The following is a 24802-nucleotide window of genomic DNA, read 5'->3' as shown; positions in this document are numbered from 1 at the left end:
GAAGATACAATTTCACCCTTACAAAAAACAGTAAGGTATGTACCCTTTCTCGCTGTATGTAATTATTTGGATGTAATTTCTGCCAGGATGTGGCTTGGGAATGTTGATGAACAACTCCAGCACTGAAAGTGGCAATTTAAATATTGTAGTACAATTTATTTTGCTTTTTATTTTTCTTTTTTTGTGTTCATTAGTTCAGTAAACATGTGGTTTTAAAAGAGTTACCTACTGGGAATTAGCAGCAAATATAGTCTTTCTTAGCTTCCCCTTCGGTGTGTTATGTCCCGGAAACTCAGTACTCATTAAAAAAATATTTCAGTTCCTCAAAGTTGAAAACCTACTTCAATTAATTACGTCATTAGTCATGTAATCTGGTATTTTTGGAGAAACTACTATAAACATTTTATTTTTGGCGTAGTGCCTTTTATTACGGGGAAGATCTTAATCTTTTAGTTATTCTTGCTTTGAGATTATAATTTCAGCTTATCTATCCTTTTGTAATACCAAGGACACTTACTTGAAATGATGCATGGAAAGCATTTAATCATAAGAAACTTAATCAATTCTCGACAGACACATGCATAGGTTACTTGTGTGTATGAACTGCCATGAAAGAAAATTTATGTTTTTCTCTCATAATCGTCAGTGGTGCGATGAATCAGAATTGAACCATATCCTGCTTTTATCATCTCAAATGATCTTACCCTGAGAGCACAAAGTTTGCAGAATACCATATGAAAACCTAATGGTTTGCCGTATACCAAATATAGGCGACCACATTTGGTCTACATCAGGTCTACATTCGGTCTACATTAGGCGCAAATGTCTTCCTTTTTTGGTCTACTGGTAACTTAAAATGGTATAATTTTGGTCTGCGGTTTATTATTACTATGAAGTTTATTATTCCTTATCGTATATGCGTTACCAGAATAGTACTGTGACATAAAATAGTTCCGTAAACCCATCTTTTCCTCATTAATCTTAGATTTTTCAATAGACGTTCAATTCACCCAACTACGGCAATATATGGCTACGGCAACAACTAACAACAATTAACACAACGGCAATATGGCTACCAAACTGCCTACCTCGCCAGACAATATGCCGGTGTGGAAAATAAAAAAATTATAATAATAAATGTGGAATATTCTGCGAACAATACGAAGTTGTTCGTGATATATTAAAACATAGTTTTTCACATTTTGTGATACAGAGGATGTATGATCATCGATTTTTACGGATACAATCACAGTTTACGACGGCATAATATTTAAATATAATGTGCATATTATTCGAATTTTATGAACAAAATCGACAGAATATTATCTGCATTTTATGCGTATCCATTTATGCAACTTTTATACTGAAAAGAATTTTGAGTTTGCTGGGTGGCCGTTAATTAATGATTCTTATAAGAATCATAATTAACGATGAAATGTTACTAACAACGAAATAATAAACATATTATGTCAATAAATTATTAATAGTTTACGGCGGCAGAATATTTAAATATAATGTGCATATTATTCGCATATTATGTGCATAATCGACGGAATATTATTTGCATAATACACCTATCCATTTATGCAACTTTTATACAGTATAAATTTTGAGTGTGCTGTGTGGGAAGTAGTATTCAGCAAGTTTTCATTAAGTACCGTTGGAGTGATTTTGATTGCTACATATCCAAAGCTTGACTAATATTTTGTTCATAAGTATTACGAATGTTCCCATATAATGTTAAACTGATTTGTAATAAAACTATGATGTAGTAATGTATGACAGATTCCTGAGTTGATTTTAGCGCATATGTTGACTTTTCAGGTGATTTCCAAGAAGCGCTAGAGCTAGAAACCATGGCTATTAAACTTAAGCCATGCCAGAAAGCACAGAAAGTGCTACTTGATGCGAAAAACAGAAAGGCAAGGATAAGAATTCCTGCCAAGAAGACTCAACCTGGGGAGGAAAGCACGGAGGAAGAGAGTATTATGCCTCCTAGAAAGAGAATCCCTCCTCCTTCATCCATCAGGGAGAAAGCTGAAGAAAATGCTCCAATAGTGGATTCTTTAGAAAGCCTTGTATCTCTAATAGAAGATGGAGATGGTATGTAACTTAATGATTGCCCCATGTAACATTAGTAGCAACATAGGAAGACTGCTCCAATTTCCATTATTAATAATTTGCACATATAAAAGCAAATGACAATTTTGAAGTTTCAGTTATAGTTACTGTAACAGTAGTGGCTTTAAAATATAAGTATTTAATCACAGGGGTGCAGTTAGGAATTAAGGCTGGGGGGGTTTAGGTGCAACTAATACCGGGGTGTTTGGAGGTGTGGAATACCCACCAGGAAAAGAGATAGGTGGCAACTAATACTGGGGTGTGGGGGTATGGTATACCCGCCAGGATAAGAGATAGGTGCGAGATTAATAAATTGCGGAATTTTTAGATAAATGGTTCAAAATGGTGAGTTTTGCGGCTTTCTGAGGGATATTTTATTAATCGTTACACTATTTTATTCGTCATATCATCAAATAAAGTATCAGCATTGCTTGTGCATACTTCTGCATTTCTAATTTTTTGTAGGTCCATAACTTTAACTTCAGGGAATCTCTCGTTCGCATTCCAATCGTTGTCTCAAACTCGTAACAATGATTCTTTTCCTATTCAAATGCGGCAGAAACAGTCATCCAGCACATTTCAGTATTAATTTGTCGTGTCATGTAACACTTAACTATTTGTTGGATTATTTAGTTTTAGTAAAGTTTAGTTGTAGTTTTGCCTGTTATTTCGTCAAATTTTCTGCCACAGAAGTTCACAGGCTCATCAACATTATCATCAATCATTATTATTCGTGGGCTCGTTAAATGCTTTTATGAATTAATAAAATTATAAAATAAAATTAATTAAATCGATTAAACTGGCTTGTCTTCTCCTCAGAGGTTACAGAATATGTCTCTCAACTCCTACTCTTTTTTATCTCCGCCTCGTTATTCAACCTTGACTTCTCTGCACCTTTAGTTATTAATCTTTCCAGTTGAAACAAATTTTGGGCATTTGTGTCGCCATACATCAAAAAACATCATAGTCCTTAATCATATTAGGCTTGGTAATCTAATACACCCATGTCTCGTATAGCGCAATTTCGATTAGCGCAATTTCGATACAGCGCAAATTCGTTCCTCGGGGAAACATTGCAACGCAGAGTAGCCTAATCAAAAATCTTAAACGCTCTCGTGATAAAACGTGAACTTGCGCTAAGTACACACAAAATTTCTATCATTTTACGTATATTAATATTATTGCCTCAAATCTTCTTTTTTGTTTATATATTAATCGAAACCCATTGCATTGCAATGGCCAAAAGTATTACTTGTCATTGGGTCCGGATAGCCGGCCTGCCGAAGTAATTTATCTTGTCTCCTTAACAGAATGATAATAAATAATTTATATCGTTAATTAAGCGTGGGGCTAGTGGAAATGATTTTTTTTTCAGCAATACGGTTTGAGACGTATTTTTGCCGTCATAGGTTATCGGGTGATTGACTTCCAGGTAGAGGGTTTACGCTAAAGCCTTCAAGGTCATTGGTATTCAGTGGTGGCCGAGTTGCGCATGAATAGCATCAACACATAAAAGGGTCCGCTATAGAGTCTCAAACACAATGGCTTCGTTCCCTCCCCGCAGTCGCAGGCCTTCTGCGTCTCAGGAATACAGTTCAGCAGTGGAAGGTGATTTAGATAGAGCCATACAGAGAAAAAACCAAGAGAATATGGCAAAAAATAGGAATGGGTTTAAAAAAATCAAGAATTTATCAAGAAAAACTATAAACCTAGAAGAGGAATTGAAAGAGGTCAATTGCTTTGAAAATGGAGAGCGTCAAAGCGATATTGAGCGGAAGTTTAAATGCACGATGCCTTATTCTGAATAAAGACGAAGTTAAAACATCAGTGACTCAGCCGCACCAACTTCAACCAAGCGGTCTACACATACGTAAAGTTCATAGTGAATCAGTACAAAAAGACGAGAGTGGTAATCGCTCCGAGACATTTAGTGAAAGCTCCGGTTGGTTTCAGAATGTAAACGGCAAGCAGGTATTTTCAGTGCGGCGATATCAGGTGAATCTGCAAGTGTTGATAGCGCAGTCACCGCAACATTTTCTGATGAACTCCAAGCTGTGATTGAAAGTGGCTCCTTTCCCCCTCAACCAGATTTTAGTGTTGACGAGACGATATTCTTTTGGAAAAGAATGCAATCTCGTTCATTCATTTTCAGGGAAGGAAAACTTGGGTCAGGTTTCAAGGCATTTAAAGACTGTTTCACGTAGCTGTTAATGACTCGGCGGACTTCAAATTAAAATGATTTATCATTCATAAACTCCGCTAGCTATGAAATTGAATTCAAAATAGCATTTTCCTGTCATTTCGATGAGCGACTAAAGGGCCTGGATGACACAATAGTTGTTTTTAGACTAGTTTGAAAAATCGTCAACTGCCGGCAACTCATTACGATCCCCTGAGATAGCAGATGTTAGCCCACCCGCACGACAGGAGGGAATTTCAAAAGCACGTAAGAATTTTTTTAAACATGAATTTAAGTCTTCAAATGCATGCATACTATCTTTAAAGATGTTTTAAACTATAAAAAATTATATAAATAATGTTTTCTAAGGATATTTATGGGAATATATATGTTTTAGCCTTTCCCTTGGGCTACAACCTTGTCGCGGTGGAAAGGCTTGCGCGTCCCTATGACCCCTAGAGCTGCACTGGCGGGATTAATTCTAAATTATTCCCGGTAGGGCCACCCATGCCAGATAGGTCGAAGGGTAGGAGCCTGACGAAAGGTAGTCCACGTGATGGTGTCACGTAAAAAACACTGTTGGAATGGAAGTGGGAAACCCTACCAACTATCTCTTCCCTGTAAACATGGAGTACAACCAAATGAGCCTCGGAATCTCATCGCCCGGGACCCGTCCGCAAAGGGCGGGTGTCGGGCACGGCAACGAGGTCAGCAAGGTCCTCGGGGTCGCCAACATGCGAAATCCTTGCAGAGACTTATCATCATCATCATCATCAGCTGCAGCAGCAATGGAGAAGGAAGAAAAGAAGACCAAGAAGATGGAGAAGAAGAAGTCGGCTATAAATGTGGGGACGTGGAATGTGAGGACTATGATGAGGGCGGGAAAGTTAGAAAATATCAAAAGGGAAATGGATAAAGGGAGGATAGATATCTTAGGATTATGCGAGGTGAGGTGGAGGGATGGCGGGGACTATTGGAGTGAGGGGTATAGGGTTATATATAGTGGAGGGGAAGAGAGCCAGCAAGGGGTAGCTTTAGTGTTAACACATTCAGTGCTGACCGTTTTTTGAAGAAAATGCCCTGTGGCTGACTTTTTGGCAAAAATTTGTATTTTTTTATTATTATTTTAACGACGTGATCTTATGATTTGTGATGCCTTCTACATGTTTTCGCACTTTTTTTATAGATAACCCTTCATTTGTTAAAAATTTAAAATTTAAATTTTCTAAGTATCCTGTCAAACTTTTGATACCTTCCCGCAACACACCTACATGTTTCCCACATTTCTTTGCTCTTTGTCAGTACTGTAGCGAAAACCCGTTCAGACTTTATCACTTTCTGGAAAAAACTAAAGGAAATAGTAATGCAGCAAACATTATTTTTATAATCTGGAAATGATAGATTCAAATACGATTTTAAATGTTTTATTGCTCAAAAGAAAATATTGCGAGTATTACCAATATTTCCAGCAAAAGTGTTGCTCCCTATGGAGGAAAAATTATTATAAACGATATGATATCCTCCGGATAAGATTTTATAATGATATACATTGGTTTATAAATGAAAGGGAAAATTTGTATAAATGAAGAATTGTTGCAATGAAACATTTTTTTACAAATCAAAAATTGACCAGCATTTTTAGAATAATTTTTCAGTTACTAAATACATCGCATAAAATAATATCTTTTTAAATAAATATTGAAATAGAAAATATAACAGGTAAACATTAAAAAAATAATTTTTTCCCGCTGGGTAAATAATTTTCTGCACCACAAATTCTTGTGATACTTCTGGAAACAGTCAAGACACCATCGAGGATCAGATAGGCAGGTGGGGCTCTATAATATGATGTATCCTGGTGGACATTCTTCTTGAAGCACTGCCTACATCTCTTCTGTTTTCGTCTTTTCTGTCTATCGTGTTTTTCATATAATCGGGGAAATGTCCTAATAAGCCCTTGGTTTTGGTTGAGGTAGGCTAGGATGACTATCTCCTCAAAGGGATCGAAGGTACAGATATTGTCATAAGATTCTATAACTGGAATTAGAAAGTCGATGAGAGGAATTTTTAAAAAAATTTCTTTGAATAAAAATTACGTTTCTGCAACAGTGATTTCAGTAGGTGGATTCCCAATTTTTAGTATCATTTGATTCATCAATTTTCTTTCAATGGAAAAGTCAGACATTATTTGATCCCAATGATCGAGGCCACAATTGGAATTGCTATGTTCAACCACCGCATGTGGCTTTCACAGCGTGCACCCTCGCTTTTTCGTAGATTCGTTGATTTTTTGCACTGAATTCAGCGATGATCATCCGCTCTTCCCTCTTATCCGTCCACCTTAGGATACCAATTTTATACTCATGAAAGGCCTCCACCACCTCACCGTTCTTTAATTCGTAGCAGAGCACCAAAAGAGGAATAACTTTCTTGCCTCTCCTCAGTGTCCCCGTCAAGTTAGGTTTCCCATTTGGATGGAATCTAGAACTGGCTACCCTGTTATAAAAGTTATCAATATAAAAGGATTAGCCTCAGTCTAAATGATCCTCCATCATTTGTTTACCATCTTCTCCGAATGCCCTTTTCCAGACAGTCCAGTTCCTTTCTGAGTTGGAGGACCTGCAGCGCCAAACCCTTTGCTTCCGTCAACATACACAACTTTATTGCGTACCTGTGGCGCTTTCCCCTCATATATTCACTATATCCCAGCCTAGCTCTCCATGAAACCATAGACTCTTCCAAACTTAGGTCACGTGAGCGGGTCACTACTTTTTCCATTGATTCCTTGAATGCGTCTATATGGGGCTAATTTTGAATAATCAGTGGGCCAGAGGAGAGTTAGAGTCAGAGAACGTAGATAGGTTCTTGTTGATTTGAAGGGCTTGGAGAATTGACATGAATTGATCAAGCGACTTCTCTCTCCTGAAGCAATGCAAGTCATATAAAGATCAAGCTTTTCAATTATTGGAGATACAGGAGATTTGGATAATTCTAGCACGAAAAATAAGGCCAAAAAGTGGGGAAATTCTTCTATGGTTAAATATTTCCATCTAGTAAATTTCCTTCAGGACACGTATTGCCCATTTCATATCTTCGGATGTATATATCATCGGGCCGGATCAGTTTCTCCGAGTTCGGCGGTATGTGACTGGGTTAGTGGAAATTTTTCTCTAAGGCATTTTTTTGTTGGGGAGGATGCCAAATAGAATGCTTGTAAGTATTTCGGATATTATGGAAAAAATCAAGTAATGAGTATCTAATTAAAATGCTAGTGAACATAAGTATGGGGAAGTCTAGCTATTGTGCATGAAATGTAAATAGTAAAAATAAATCGCAATGTGGAACCAGGACTTTACTGAAGTTATTGTTAAATTTATGCAAATATATTATTTCATGCATAGCAGCAAATAAACATAGGGATAACAACAAATTTTGCCATGATGAAATCAGAGCAAATAAAATTCACTCGGAAACTTTAAAAGTATAAGAACGGAAGCATTTATTGTTATCGTAAGGATAAAAATACACATACCTAGAGAATGTCCTAAATTAGGCAACTAGCTAAGCAATTTACCACGATAGCGTTAATTGACGTTAAAAATAAAAATAACAACAATGGAAAAATATTTGTATTCCTTCTTCTAAAAACCAATTAAATAAACACAATCTAATCATTGCGTTAAAAGTCATAAGGAAAGATAAAATATCTTGTAATAAAGTAATTACCTATCCTCGTTAATGCAAAAGTATCTTTTTGTTATTTCGCTTTGAATATTTGTAAAAGTTTTTTTTTAAGGTATAAGAACAATTATGAGAATATATAACTGTTTTTTGCATTATAAAATGAAAGTAATAAAAAAATACATTGTAAAAAGTCACCCCCAAAGACGTCCTTGCAGAGCAAAACCGGGTAAAATAGAAAAACACAGAAAAAATCGAAAAAAAAAAATTTTTCGGAGCTCTCCGCACGGCAAACAGGCGAAGAGTGGTGACTGACCCTCTCCCATACCCTAAATGCGGTGGCTGGCGCTCAGGGCGGAATATAACACAAAAGGGAATCATGACGTAGCGTCTACGTCATCAGTCACTGGGTAGTGGCTGCCATGACGTAGACGCTACGTCATCAGCACGGAACGTGTTAAACGGGAAGATGGGTAAGCGTGTGGTAGGTATAGACCAGGTAAGCGATAGGATTCTGGTGGTAGAAATTGAGGCACGGCCCACCAACCTTGTGGTGGTCCAGGTTTACATGCCCACTAGCAATCATAGGGAGGAAGAAGTAGATGAGGTGTATGAACAGTAGGGTGGTGCGAAAAAACTCAAGTTACAAATTTCGTGTCGTAATAGCGCGGAAAAGTTGCGATACGTTAGTACAAGAAAAATAAAAAAAGAATCATTAAAATCGGACGTCATCTTCCGATCCCGCAAAGCACCTGAAAAAATGACAAAAATGAAAGAAATCGTTTTTTTTTCGTTGTAAAAAAATGAAATAAAATTAATATCTTTTAACGCAACAGCAAAAAATGGTTACAAATAGCATAGTTTATTATTAATGTATGCATATTTATGGTTTTAAACTGTTATTACCGATCACACCGGATCATTAAAAATGTATAAATTTTGCAATTTTGCCGGTTTTTCATAGTTTTGTAATAATTACTTGAGGATAATTTTTGCGAAGTTTTAAATAGTCCTTTAGATCCAAATGACAATAAAACTGGCCACTAGAATTGAAAGGCAAAATTGCACCTTAAAAGGGCAGCATGTTAACCCTATTGAAACCGAAAGTGAAGATGTTGAGGTTTTAAATGACGCAACGCAAAGTTCAACAATCAAGGAGAAATTTGTTGACCAGGAAGATCACATGCCTAGTACACCCAAAAAAATATAAATCACCATGGCAAATTAGGGTAAATTTATAAACTACAGCTTTTCATTGTGATCAATACGGGGTATCTCACCGTGCAGCTGCTGCTATAGCATCAAGTGTATTTGTAGACAATGGTGTTATAACTGAAGAATATACTTCTAAGTTCATTGACTGATGTAGAATTAGAAGGGAAAAGAGAAATATTATTAGCGATATACAGCAAATCCATCTTGATCTAGGTGAGCTACACGGGCTATACTTTGACGGAAGGATATACAATACCATAGTAATAGAAATGATTGAATTGAAAGAGTACTGCCGGACAGTTAAAGCGGATCACCAGTCTCTAATAAAAGAACCGGATTTTGTGCATTTCAGCCATGTTTCTCCAAGCTTCGGGTCTGCTAAAGATATAGTGGTCTCCTTATTATCTTATCTCTCTGATCAAGGAGTATCATTAGAGTACTTAGGGTTAGTTTGCTGTGATGGCACGAACATCAAAATTAGATGGAAAGGTGCACTATTAGAAAGCTCGTAGGAAACATTGGACCTTCGCTGCAGTGGGCTGTTGGTTTACTTCATTTCATTGAATTACTTTTGTTATATTTTTCAGTATTTAGATGGTGATACAAGTGGCCAAAAATCATTAAGTGGGCCAATTGGACTAATCTGAATGGTAATGGAAAGCTTCCAATTCTGCATTTCCAAGCAATTAAATGTGAAATTCTACAAGTTGATAGATAAATTTTGAGCAAGGACAAAAGATACCTTATTGACATTAGACAAGCAATCACAAGTGCTGAATTTCCAAATGACTTACCAAACCAATTTTGCATGCTCGATGACTCGTGTGGACAGAGCAATGGAAACCTCTCGATACATACCTGAATATTAAAAGAAAGTAGTTTTCCCTGTTATTGAATGGAACTCTAAATTTGACCACGCAGAGAACGTATTGATGGCGATGGTTTTAGATTACAGAAGGCACATTAGAGAGCTAGGGCTAAAAAGAGTATTTAAGGCCAGACGGACTTAACTAAAAGCAAACCTATCGTAAACTTCATTACTCCTGCCATGAACTTCGAAATAAATGACTGTATAGAATTGATTGCCTGGAATAGGTGCTTTCCATTCATTGACACAAGTCGACTTGGGTCGCGGTTTTCGTGTTCCATTCTGTGTGTGTCGCCGACTGTTGTGACACAAGTCAACAAACGGTAACGCACAGGAATAGGAGAGTTTTAAACAGTTTCCGTGAGTCGACACAAGTCGACTCGTGAGTCACATGAATGGAAAGCACCCAATGTAGTCAAACTATCTACTCCACTTCTTCTTATGAGAATAATTGCTAATGAAGAAATAGCTTCCTTCATTGAATCTGGTGATAAACAAGATTGGGATATTATAACTTCCTACATCACAGGCAAACAATGGAGCCGTGTGTGAAATTGGTAACAGAGGCATCCCTTAAGCTTTGTGGCTATCGATCCAGAGATGTATTTATTAGGGCTATATTCAAATCAAGGTCCATTATGCCCGACTTCACCACAAAATCGCAGTACAAAGTAGTTTTTTCAAGCTAAAATTTAAAAGAAGGACAAAAAATTTAAATATTATAAATAGCAGTAACCCTCATTAGTTGGATGGATGGAGGGTGTGGGTAGAACTCAAAGTGCAGCCACCTCTCCGCGGTGAGTTCTGGATTGTTTAAATATAATTATATCATATATAAACAAAGGAAGAGCTGCATAATCAAACTTTTTTAAAACAAAAATTTTAGCCTAAAATATTACCTTAAGTAATTATTACACAACTCTGAAAAACCGGCAAAATTGCAAAATTTATACATTTTTAATGATCTGATGCGATCGGTAATAACAGTTTAAAACCATAAATATGCATATATTAATAATAACCTATGCTATTTGTAACCATTTTTTGCTGTGGCGTTAAAAGATATTAATTTTATTTCATTTTTTTACAACGAAAAAAAAAACATTTTTTTTTCATTTTCGTCATTTTTTCAGGTGCTTTGCGGGATCGGAAGATGACGTCCGATTTTAATAATTCTTTTTTTGTTTTTCTTGTACTAACGTATCGCAACTTTTCCGCGCTATTATGACACGAAATTTGTAACTTGAGTTTTTTCGCACCAGCCTAATGAACAGCTCGAGGAAATAATTAGAGACACACCGGGTAAGAAAAATCTGGTAGTGATGGGGGACTGGAATGCCTCAGTGGGGGAAGGGAGGGATGGGCAAGAAATAGGAGATTTTGGTCTAGGAATACGAAACGGCAGGGGAGAGAAAGCAGCAGAATTTTGTAGGAGAAACAAATTATTCCTCACTAACACGTGGTTCAATCATCATAAAGGGCGAAGGTACACGTGGAAAAGTCCAGGGGATGTGTGGAGATATCAAATAGACTACATTATGGTAAGACAGAGGTTTAGGAATAGTGTGAAAAACTCGCGCAGCTTCCCCGCAGCAGATGCGGATTCGGACCACAATCTAGTACTCATGAAATGCAATGTAAGATTCAAAAGACTTATGAAAGTTAGGAAGGCGAAGAAATGGAACGTAGAAGCCCTGAAGGGGAGTATGAGGAGAGAATATCAGGAACTAGTGGACATTAGTATACGGGAGATTGAAAGTACTAAGACTGTTGAGGAAAGATGGGATAATATTAAAACGGGAATAGTCAAAGCGGCGGAGAAGTCAATTGGTTACGTTGACAGTAGAAGGATAAAGAAGCCGTGGGTAACGGAGAACATGATAAGGGAAATGGAGGAGAGGAGGAAGTGGAAGAACGTGGACACGGAACAGGGAAAAAGAATCTATAGGGAACTGAATAATCAATTAGGACGTGAAACTAAGAGGGCAAGGGAGGCTTGGTGGAAAAGACAGTGTGAGGAAATGGAAAAGTTCCAGAAGGATGGAGAAATAGGCGCGTTGTACGCCAAAGTTAAGTCGCTATCGGGCGGCAAAAGAGGACAAGCCATGTCTAAAATTAAGGCTAAAGATGGGAGGATGCTAACCGAGCGAGAAGAGGTACAGAGTAGATGGAAGGAATACGTGGAGGACCTGTATGACGGAATGAACAGACCAGAGAGATTGACTCTAGAGGAGGAAAGTGCAGTGGAGGAGGATAATCTTGGGCCGGGGATATTAGATTCGGAAATAGAGAGAGCACTTCGTGATATGAAGGCTAGGAAAGCAGTAGGCGTGGACAATATCCCGTGTGAGCTTCTGAAGAATCTAGGGAAGGAAGGTAAGAATAGGTTTTTCGAACTAGTGCGCAGGATCTATGAGGAGGGATGCTGGCTGGAAGATTTCGTGAAGACGGTTTAAATTCCGCTTCCGAAAAAGAAGAAATCTGTGGAATGCGGAGATTATAGGACTATCAGCTTAATATCGCATGCGGCGAAAGTGGTGCTGAGGATATTGAACAGACGAATGGAGGCGAGGGCAAACGAGTATTTGGGCGAAGATCAATTTGGTTTCAGAAAGGGGAAGTCAACTCGTGATGCAATAGCAATAATGAGGTCCCTCGTGGAGAGGAACCTAGAATACGACCAGGACGTATATGCGTGTTTCGTGGATTTTGAAAAAGCGTTTGATAGAGTGAACTGGGTAAAGATAATGGATATTCTCAAGAGAATAGGTGTAGATTGGAGGGATAGACGACTGATTCGTAATCTGTATATGGCCCAGACTGCACAAGTGAGGGTAGCGGATGGAGAATCCGGGTGGGCAAGCATTGGCCGAGGTGTGAGGCAAGGCTGTCCTCTATCGCCGCTGCTCTTTAACGTGTACGCTGAAGAGATGGTAAGGGAAGCATGGGATGAGTTAGAAGCTGGAATAAAAGTGGGAGGAATGATGTTCAAATCAGTGAGATTCGCGGATGATCAGGCGCTGATTAGCCAGTCAGCAAGGGGGCTTCAGGCTCTAGTGGATGCGTTATACGAGCGTTGCGAGGAATATGGGATGAGGATTAATCACAAGAAAACTAAGGTAATGCGGTTTTGTAAAGCATCACGAGGGAGGAATGTGAGACTTAAGATAAAGATGGGTGGTGAAAAACTTGAGCAGGTTGAGCAATTCAACTATTTAGGCAGTACGTTAGAGGAAAACGGATACAGTAGTAAGGACATTAGGAAGAGAATTGCATTAGCGAAGGAGGCGTTCATGAACCGGAAGGAGCTTCTAAGAGGATCGTTATGTAAGAGTTTAAAGAAAAGGTTAGTGAAGAGTTTGATCTGGAGTGTAGCTCTCTACGGTGCGGAAACGTGGACACTGAGGAAAGAAGACGAGAGAAGATTGGAGGCATTCGAGATGTGGGCATGGAGAAGAATGGAGAGGGTGAAATGGACGGAGAGGAAAAGGAACGACGAAGTGCTGGATATGGTTGGCGAGGAGAGGCAGCTTTTAGATGAGATACGGAGGAGACAGAAGGTATGGATGGAGTTAGTGCTTAGTGGTGAGGGGATGTTGAAAATGGTGCTAGAGGGTAGAATGTTAGGGAAACGAGGGAGGGGAAGGAGAAGAATAGGATTTTTAGATAGATTGAAAGAGAGTAGGCCTTACTGTGAGTTAAAGAAGGCAGTGCTGGAAGGAAAGGGAGGCTCCCAGATCACTTCTTGCGTACTCCATGGAAACCTACCTTAATCGGTAGAATACTATAATAATAATAATATGTTTTAGAGGAAATTCAATACCCAAGACCTATGCTACCAGGAACGCATCCCTATCTTCCCAATGTTAAAACGCTCTTGTATAACGCAAATTTGTATAGCGCAAAGACCCCAAGGAACGCATTCCTTGCGCTATACGAGACATGGGTGTATTTCATGCAATATGATCAACAGCTATGCAGAGCATATAGTTGTTATGAAAGTGCTTTTGAGAAAATCTTTTCATCTGTACTGGAGAGTGGCTATCTTTGGAGAAGTCAGGTATTATATCCAAATACGCAGGAATTCTATCCTTAGTAGGATAGGTTTTTCAATGGCTATGCTGTATCAAAACAGGTAAATACATTGCAGGGTTATAGAGATGGCTTTTAAATAATACGATAAATATTTTTTGATTTGACCTACTACATCCTAGTCTCAGTGGTCTCATTCCCGTGTATTTTATGCAATACGACCTATTACAGGAAATCCACAGGCAAATTAAAGATGGAAGGAAAATACATATTTTTAAAATATTTCAGGATAACAGAGCAGGTGAATCAGCGAAGTATTGTCTACGAGTGTTTTATTCATTGCTAAATGTTTGACAGTATTTAGTTTTGACTCATCAGGTGTGAACTATATTTTATGCTCCTATAAATTTGTCATCAAAAGAGGGTGTCGGCCAAAGATAAAAAACACAGGGAACGAAGAAAAGGATTTAAAATGTAAGATATAATGATGAAATCGGCGCTCAAGTTATTGGGAAGTCGTTCATTAATGATGATCATATGCCACGCAAAACGAGTGGATCGCCTCGCCCTAGCTGCTCCCCATCGGGATTTTCAACAAATGCGTGCGCTACATAAAATAAATGACTTCCTTCCCATCGTGCAGATGGAGCACTAAGTAAGCTAGACTGAATATATTCATGACTTCACCGCTTCCGGGTCATTTCTCAGAGTGAACTGCCGTGGAGAGAATTTTAAGTGTCATTTCTATCCTTTCGTGAGACAAAAACTTTGATGGCACGTTGTTATTAGTCCCCATCAGGCAAAGTTTTGGACTCTTTCCTCGTAAGAGGACATGGAAGTTTAGTGGACCATTTATAAAATTGCAACTTTCTGAGAATTCGTGAGGTATGAATGCTTTTTTCCACTCTGAGACGCTCGTTCTGTTAGGGTGTCTTGTTTGAAAAATTATATTATCTTTCATACAGGAAAAACTAAATAAACCAGAGCGTATTTGTGAGTAACAAGTAGTTTGCTAATATACCTACATGTAATTAAAGGCATAAAAAGGCAGTTAAATATTTATTTATCCCAATAAAATAACATTTTACCTTCAGTTTTTATAATTAGGACACAACTTGGAAATGTTTGCCACGGTACCAAAGGAGTAAGTTTCAATTTAAAGTCACAAGTTACTCTTGTAATACCAGTTCATTTTCGAAAAAAATACACAAAAATGATGGCAGAAAAGGTAAGAAAAGATTATGTTGTATAGTTGGATACCCCAGGATTCTGTAAACTGAGTAATAAGGATAGTTACATCAATGAAACCGATAGAATATTCAGCTAAACATCTTTCAACATTGTTTAATTGTGGTCTCTTAGGGTATGTTCCTGCGATGAATTTATTTTTCGCATGGCAACTCGAAGTGTGAACTTGGTTGCAGCTGATGACAGAAGGACATATTGGACTTATGTCAAAGGAATTTCCTCACACAGCGAGAATGGATCCTCGACCTTGTTTACCGAGCAAAGAGAGAAAAGGAGAGAGGTGGAGGAGCAATAGACTCACGAGGAAGTGAAAGTAATCACATAACTCGGAATAAAGGGCCAGAGAGTCTCACAGACCTCAAACGTTTGACAGCAAATTTCTGCAATTGTTTCAAAGACTCAGCTTTTATTACATCTCTTCCCACAGGGCAAAAATACCCAAGGAATTCGTTTGAAAATAGGATGAGAAAATTAATTGAAATGCCAATGGTTTACAGTGCCATTGGTTTTACCAATTATACTTCAAGGCAATTTTATCAACAAAAAATACTAGAATAATTGAGGAAGTGCGAATAAAATACGTCCAAAACAGCTGCAAAACATGAATAAATATTTTATCTATGACAAAACTTCCGCAAGAAGTTTGAGTGACGATTTTTATCCAAACAAAAAATTACTGAACTAAAATGAGAAAAAATTTGTTTCAAGTTTTTACAAAAGAAATGATGGGGATTTAATCACACCAAGTCCATTTTAGATTAAATTCTGACCCACGATAGTCATGAGAAACTGATGTAGTTAGAGTTATTAGTCATAAGGTTACATGACAGTTCAAAATTACTTTTTTTTAGCATGCTAGCTCATTATGTGCAATCCTTACTCCAACGCAGGTCACTTTTCCGAAATTTTAGATATTTTTAATAATTTTACCACATTGCATCGAAAGTTGAAATATCTTCCACTAAATCCTCCAAGGAGCATTTCTTCGTAGATGTCCGAACTTAATATTACTGCGGCAACATAAAAAACAATCAAATTGAAACCAACGAACTTTTACATTGCCCGCAGTTTACGAAGTTTCGCGACAATGTAACATTACGTCATTAGCCCTCAAAGTGATTAAATTCATATGAATTTCCTTTCGCCTTTTACCACAGTGAACTCAATCTAAACTTTATCAAACTTCTTACAGTGTTGAGAATAGTTGACGTAACATTAGAGAGGGGATGAGACTCACATCCCTGTTGATGCTGCGGGAAGACCTTTGAGGATGGGGACTCCTTGGGCACGTATCTGTAGAACTCCTCGTCGCCGCAGTATCACTTGATGGAGTAGAGGGGCGAGCACTCGAGGTCGTAGTGGCAGCCGAGCTTCGCCCGGTCGCTGTGACGCACCGCCTCTGGCACTTCGATGCGAACATCGCGCAGACCACTAGCCCCCAGAAACAGAGCTAGACAAGAAAAGAAAGGAGACGGTCCATTGAATACCTACTTCAGAAACAAGCAATCATACTTGCCCTCTAAATAAATCCAACAAAATGAAGCATACATTAACGTATTTACACTGAAAATACGCATTTTGAACAATCTTTCGTGAGACTATAGGGAGAGGGAGTGAGGGGGTCGAGCCGAATCTCAAGATATATCACTGATCAAATCACCAAAATCCCTTCACGTAATTAATGGACGCTTCTTACCCAACATTTTGACAAATAGTAATTACTTTTAATTTTTTTTTCGTTTACGTTAAAATACCCAGATAACACGGCATTTGTATTACATCAATAATACACAAAAAATATGTGACCAATTACATATGTATAAGATGGAATACGATCATACTAAATCTGTATATTTCACGTAAAAGTGGTTCAAAAGTCCCTATGGATGTATGCATACCTGCGTATTACAAATTGGAAATCTGAATACCCATACATAAAATATACATATGTATACGATCCTATTACATCTGTATATTTCACGTAAAAGTGCTTCAGAAGTCCATTAGGATGTATGTATACTTGCATATTACAAATTTGAATTCAGAATACCCATACATGAAATATACCTATGTATACGATGGAATATGATCATATTATGTCTGTAAATTTCACATTAAAGACCTTCAGAAGTCCCTTAGGATGTATTTATACATACGTATCACAAATTGGAAATCTGAATACCCATACATGTAATATACATATGTATCTACAGGCCGTCGTGCAATAATTATACATATTCATTTTCTGGCCAAAATCCACTTAATATTAATATTCATAATAAGGTGAACCTATGCAAAATTTAAAGTTACAGCATTTATTTTTTAATTTCAAAAGGAATTTAGTGTTCAAATTTTCCTCAATTTTTATGCACCTCAGAAATAGGCATGTAATATTATAGGGCATGTTATACGCCCTTAGTAAGCATCTGAAAGAATGCATAGAAAATCTATATGAAGTGTATTCTATTTGCTCAAAAGCCTTTAGCTGATCAAAAATGGCAGAGAATAATAAAAAGAGCTACGGAAAGAAAGCATTGTATGAAAACTTACAGAAAGGAGATACTCAATAGCATTGACCATTTATGGAGGAAAAAAGATATGAAAATCAGAATATACTGGTAGCAAAACATTTATTTTAACAGATTAATACGTATAAAATATCATCCACACAAAGGATAGGTGTAAATACAAAACGTCGGCATTATGGAACATCAAGGTATGAAAAGAAAAACTGAAAACTCTCCTGGTCTGGATGGCATTAGAGGAATGAGGAACTTGCATGGGTCGTAGATTGCTCTAAAAACTATTTTGAATAAGTCAAATGGATACATTAGCTCGCAAAAATACCTTCAGTTTCTCCATTCAACATCAAAAGAAATAAAAAAATTGCATTTAAAATCGAGAAAAATTTCTCTGAGCCGACCACTGCGCGAAGACACCCGAGCGTTGCCGAGGCCAGGCGTGACGTCATAGGTGCCTAAACAACCGTAGGGAGTAGGGAAATACGCTGAGCGCATGGTGTAAAATTTGTTTTGAGGGAGTATTTAGCCACTCATCGTCACTTTATTTTGTTCTGTTATTCTTGGGAAAGTTTTCCTACTGCTATTGTGCCTAGATTATTACCTGGGATATTAATAATGCGGCATCGGGATGATGAAGTACAAGCGTTTCACTTCGTATGTTTTAGTGATCAGAAAGATGGATGATAACGTTGCCACTCGTTCGAATAGTACACCTGAAATTCATCTACATCTACATAATACCCCGCAAGCCGCCTAAAAGGCGTGTGGCATGGGGTGTTAGGACACCAGCCTTTTTTTAGGACACCAAAAATTGATGCCACGACCCTCATGGAATTTGTTAAGACAAATTATTGCTATACGTCGGCGGCAAATCGAGTTCTAAAAGAAACTTTTAATACTGGAGGATAACGATCGTAAGCTGTGCTGTTGACATTAGAGTAAGCTGTGCTGTTGAATTTGGCAACACCGAATTAACGGAGAAGGTAGTCCTATCCGTCCTATGGTACGAATTCACAGCAAAACAGTCTGCTCACAATCCACATGTGAGATCGCGAATCGGTTCCGCTGCCAACACACACACAAGCTATTACCTATTTCAATAATATAGGTAAATCCATAAACAATATACTAGCATATACCATAAAAATATAGTGGGAAATAGGCAAATACTCTTATCAAAAACTGGATGTCACTGTCACATTCTTATATTCATCACGTACAACTTACAATAACAGAACTCGTTATGATGAAAACAACTATTTATTCACTGATTTAAACCCTTAAATTAGCCCACACAAGTGACACAGGTGACTTTTCTCACTACTATTCGTTGAAATAATGGAATAACAAACTTCACTCACAGTTTTTATTTCAATAGCGTGATCGTGAAATGTCATATCTACGGTGAACAACGGAGATTAGCACGCCACTGAAAATTTTTACACTACTGTTAGACATTTATCGATAGCGTAATAGCACTTTTTACAAATTCAAATACGATGGAACACTGATAACTCTTGGCCGATATTTTTCAACCTTGTCAAACTTTGTGCATTACAACCACTGGCACTGTGATTATTAGTAGTAGCTTAACGGGAGATGTCACGTTGAAAATAACACTATTTTGGCACAAAAATGTTCCTAGATGTCTCCAATCAGCGAGCAAAAGTTGCATTGACTGGAATTCACCCCATAATACAAGCACATACAGTCCTAAACGACGAATTCTCCGGTACCTACGAATAAACGGATGAAGTTATTGTATATAAAAGCTAAGCGGACATTAGTAAACATCAAAATCGTTCTAATTACATACTTAAATGAATGATATGCCGTCGATAACATCAACTTACAATTAACGTATCCCCCTTCCAACGGCCGTGGCTCAGACTGCTACAACGATGTTACTTACAATTAGATATTATAAAATATTTGGTTTCACTTCTTCAGTTTTATATTTTATGTCCTTACTCAGATATTAATATTATAAATAATACAAAATATGAGGCTTTCGAGCCTCTATTGTCGGATATTTATCTTTAAATAGAAAACAATCAACACGTCTCACAAACGGAGCTCTCACAACGGCAGGCAACTATTACAAACAATCACAACAATAGCTTCGTGTGATGTTTAGGCACCTTTGACGTCATCGAGGCTTCGTCGGCAGTGGCTTGGGGGTGAGGGTGTTTTTCCCGCGCTTTAAAATTCGTTATATTTATCATTAAATATCTCGCGAAGGAAAACTCAGATTTACATGCGGTTTTCTTTGTTGTATTATGAAAATAATTTTCTGTCCGCCTGTGAAATAAAAAAAATTCATGCAAGTTCCCCATTGTTTTTAAAGAATGTAATCATGGCATCTTGACTTCCTTTTTCCATCTATAACGTCCTAAAACCTAAAAAGTAATTTGTGTTCAAAAACAAGGGTTGAAGGAATGCTATCACCAATTACCGACTTACTGCCGTATTACCTGTTTTCTAAGAAATAGAATGTTTGCTGTGCAAGTCTGATCAAGTTTTTGCACAGATATAACATCCTATATAGTTCTCAATTTGGCTTCTGAAACAAAAATCTATTATACCCATGCACTTTACTCTGCCAGTAATTTTACCAACAACAACATAAATCGTAACTTAAGTGTATACTTTGAATTGACAAACACCGTAAATTCTGTCTACCAGCAGATATCCCTCTGCAAATGTGAATAAATAGGAATTAGAGTTATTTTCATATTTGGTAAAATCTTATATGACAAATGGATTACAAGTTGGGGAAGTCCAGAAAGATTGCAAATACTTCATCTCAGATATTCGACTTGTATCAGCTGGGATAACTCTGTATTGGGTTACCAACCAATAAATTAACTCTAAATGTATTGAAATAATAATTCACGTTATTCTCAGCATCTCACAAGGTTTTCCATGGAATGAGATCCCATTTTGACCGTTCTGTTAGTGTGCTCTAGGGTAAGCAAAATTTCATCGTGTTCACCTTGGTCGACTATTACAATGGTCAACTATAGCATTTAAAATTATTGTAAAAAGTTAAGCTATCTACAGTCCGGCCGCCGAGAGTTGTCCGATGACAGCTCAGAAGAAGGGGTGGGGAACCCTTTGCCAAAACGGTTTGCAGCCAATCGCTGTCCCCCAAACGCACCTCACACCCTCGCCTAGTCAAGCAACGTTGTCACATGTGTATGAAGTACTGAAATAAGCCTGAATCACCAAAACAAAACTTTCCATAGATTGTCTCTTTGCTCTTGCGTGCGTTCTTAGTTCACTGTGCTGTAGGCATTGCTGTGGTGGTATTCTGGATAGTTACTTGTGCTTTTTCCAATGCTTTTCACGAAAACTTCTCAGCGCTTTCGGCGGAAGTATTTCAATTTCTCAATTATGTTGCGTTTTAAAAGCATAGGATAAAACGAATAGAAGGAAAATTACTTTCTTTATTTAATGTCAAATCAGAAACTGCATTTGGTTCACTGGAGTCCTTTCTATGATTGTTTTTTTTCCTAGAGTTATCATTTACACTCCGGCATTTAAATTAGCAGCATTTTTCTATATTTTACTTCAATTACCGGTTCGTTTGAGGGCAATACGTGATATTTGCGCGACCGCTATTTTTCTCAGTGAGGGCAGAGTAGTAGGAAAGTAAAGGATAAAAAGGTAATGCTGACCGCGACTCTTCCGTTGGCCCTTCATGCCCGTCGTCCCTTCCGGCTCCTTTCTTCACGGAACCCTTTGGTTTACGTGTGGTGTGGGCGTTTCCCTTTCTGACCTGGCAACATTGCCCCCTACCCCTTCTAGCTGTCAACGGACAACTCTCCGCGGCCGGACTGTACTATATGCTACCCATGCTGTTAGTACTGATGTACAAAGTTTTGTGTACTTTTCCTAATACATACATATATTACTCCCACATCTCTTCCGGCACTATTATTTAGGGTGTAAATTCCCAACACCTCAATTGTTTAAAATAAAAAAAAACAACTGTATGCAACAAATATGTAATGTTGTGCTATATGTGAGATCCTATATGTCTCTAGTTGACTTCCACAACCACTATAACTACCACAAGGAGATCTGAGGCTTTTCATACTAAGCAACAAAATTTAAAATTGTGTCCTTGGGGTCCATAATACATAGGGATAAAACTATATGATGCATTTCCATGCCATGTGAAAAAGAGACAACTTTGAATGGCTTTGAAAAGACAATTACATAACTTTCTTTGTGAGAAATGTCTCTTTAGAGAACTATTACAAAGCTGAGGTTCCAATGTAAACGTATTTTTCATTGTTCTCATACAGTTTTGGAACATATTATATGTTCTATACATACATTCCTTGAAATGCCTTTGGACCAAATACTGACACAAAATAATTGCTAACAAACGTGAAAGGGCCATTCATCCCTCCTCCCCTGATGGGATGCAAGAATGATGAAACTTCAATTCAGGGAACCAACCCAAGGAGGAAGGAAAGTCAAAATGATATCACTTTGACCTCAAAATGACCTACAAAAAGTCACTACTCAGTCATGACTGCAAAAGCTAACTTTTTGAGGGTCATTCTGAGGTCAAAGTGATGTCATTTTGACTTTGAATTCATTTGTCACATGAAAGTATAAAGAACCTATTGAAAATTTAATCAGGTCAAATATTGCCAACCAGTGGCATAGTATAAGGGAGATCCAGGGGGTCCGGACACCCCGGACCTTTTTCCCCCCTGGTTTTGGATCCCCCATCCCACACAAAATTCCTGATTATAAAATTGATTTCAACACTACTCACTCCCTCAGCATTTCAACCTGAGGTTGGTTTGGAAAGGTGAGGGTAGAGCTCAACCCAGGCACTTCACACAACCAGGCACACAAATATCACACATAAACGGAGGGGGGCTTGTTTCTTTCCCTGGGCTAGATCTACAGATGAATATTAATTTCGGGGAGTCCAAAGCTTCACCCCCCGTTTGAACCTGGGACCCTTTGGCTAATAGCCAGTTTCTACATCCATTAGGTTTTAGGTCTCAATTTACTAGGCGGCGTCCCCTAAAATTCCCCCTTCTGCCCTCACCCCCAGTGTCTCCCCAAGACGCGACTGCGCCACTAGTCCCGGGCGATATATTGTGAAGTATCGTCATATTTAATTAAATTCGTAATATGAAATTGATATTTGAAAATAATCGATTAATGGTGGAGCGCAATAAAAGTATCGGGACTGATAAAATATCGTAACGGAAAAAAATATCACGATACATCATACAATGAAAATATGGGTGGGATAAATTAACGGAGCCTTTTAAATATATTGGTAGCGTTAAAAATAGCCTTACGATGTACGATGTTACGATGTATCATAAGGTAGAAAGTGGACTTTCGATAAGATAACGATTTTTAATCCAATAAAAAATATCGAACCTGATAAAAATCGCCTTCTAATGAAATACAACGTTATACCATCCTATAAAAAATCGCCAATGCTAAAATATCACTAAATATCGTCCAATAAAAATTGCCGCTCGGATAAAACATCGTGATTTATTGCCCGTAAAAAAATTGCGTCATCGCGCCCGATATATTGTCATGCTTTGGCGACGGAAAATTATGTTGGGAGAAGACAGCTGTAGGGTTGGCCTTCGTTTAAGCTAGACATTATATCGATGTATTTAAAAAATTACTTATTTTATATTGAATATGAATTCTCCACTAAGAAATTACGTAACAAATGATGGAAGTTTTGGGATGAAGGAGGCGATTTTTTTATCCGATAGTATATCGTGATATTCATTAGGAGGTATTTTGTCATCTAATTGCATATCCGTGATATTTTATCTAAAGGCAATTTTTTATCGTATTATATGTCGCGATATTTTATTTGGTTTGAGATTTTTTATGGAATGATCGGGTTATTTTTTATGAAGGTGATTTTTATCGGGCCCGATATTTTAATCGGTTTAGGATAATTGATGCGTTCATTGCATACATGTATAATCAATTGATCATAAAATGAACCTGTCATTAATGCGTCAATAATTCAAAGATACTATATATGGATGGAGTTCGTGAGTTTTATCATAATTTGAACGAATTACATATCGTGATATTTTATATCTGTCGTCAATTTCAAATCAAACTCGGAGGCATTTTTTCATCTAATTGTGCATCGTGATATTTTATCTTAAGAAAATTTTTATCGGATGATATTTCGTGATATTTTAACATGGCGAAGATCGTTTTTTTTTTTTAGATACATCGTGGTATTTTAACGGAAGGCGATTTTCAGGTCAGCACGTAAATAATTTAGCTGTTGGGCGATTTTCGTACGCGATGCAATGACTTGATATGATAATTGTTCCTTAAAAATGGTCTTTTCTTCATTACTACCGAAAGAGAAGGCGCGGGAGTAAACCTATTGCGTCGAAAATATTCCGAAAGAAACCCGCCACGCGCCCAAAACGTTTCGAATTTCGTATAAACTCGACAAACTGTAACGCGCCGCGGTTTTTCAAGAAAAATGCAACTCGTCGCCAATTGTCGCATTTACGTAATAAATAAAGCTTCCACCTGCTTTCAATAATATTCACTTGCATCGGCGCGGATGTGCATACGTGCGTCGCTATGGGAATAATACTCATTGTCAGTAACGCTACAAATACATAGCGGTCTTCAATTAAAATCAACAGTTTACTGTTGATATTGTAGTTATAACGTAACTAATGCAAGAACAATAATTCGTATAAGTTTAAAGCAACTGGTTCTGCTGGAATTTAGTGTTTGTTTCACTACAATAAGCCTTTTCTGTGGCTGTTAACGCTCATTTTCACAAACGATCGTTCGTGAGGCCTTCCTTCGAAGGAAGAGCTCTAGGTTGCAGCCATTGAGGAGAAGAAGAAGCCAGTGAGATTTGAGAGAAGCATTTGAGAGTCGTGTCTC

The 24802-nt window shown here is 37.7% G+C and overlaps 1 protein-coding gene across 4 annotated transcripts in view; it reads right to left on the bottom strand.

Moving 5' to 3' along the window:
- Positions 1 to 24802, bottom strand: part of LOC124154514 — a 270506-nt gene that overhangs the window by 50918 nt on the left and 194786 nt on the right. For all 4 annotated transcript variants that reach the window (XM_046528316.1, XM_046528311.1, XM_046528332.1 and 1 more), the window contains one exon: positions 16582 to 16794. In XM_046528316.1, coding sequence (XP_046384272.1) covers positions 16582 to 16794 — 213 coding nt within the window. The remainder of the gene's footprint in view (positions 1 to 16581; positions 16795 to 24802) is intronic.

The sequence above is a fragment of the Ischnura elegans genome, chromosome 1 (assembly GCF_921293095.1).
Source record: "Ischnura elegans chromosome 1, ioIscEleg1.1, whole genome shotgun sequence".
In the NCBI taxonomy this organism is placed as follows: Eukaryota; Metazoa; Arthropoda; class Insecta; order Odonata; family Coenagrionidae; genus Ischnura; species Ischnura elegans.
This window is presented reverse-complemented; position numbering and strand designations above follow the sequence as displayed.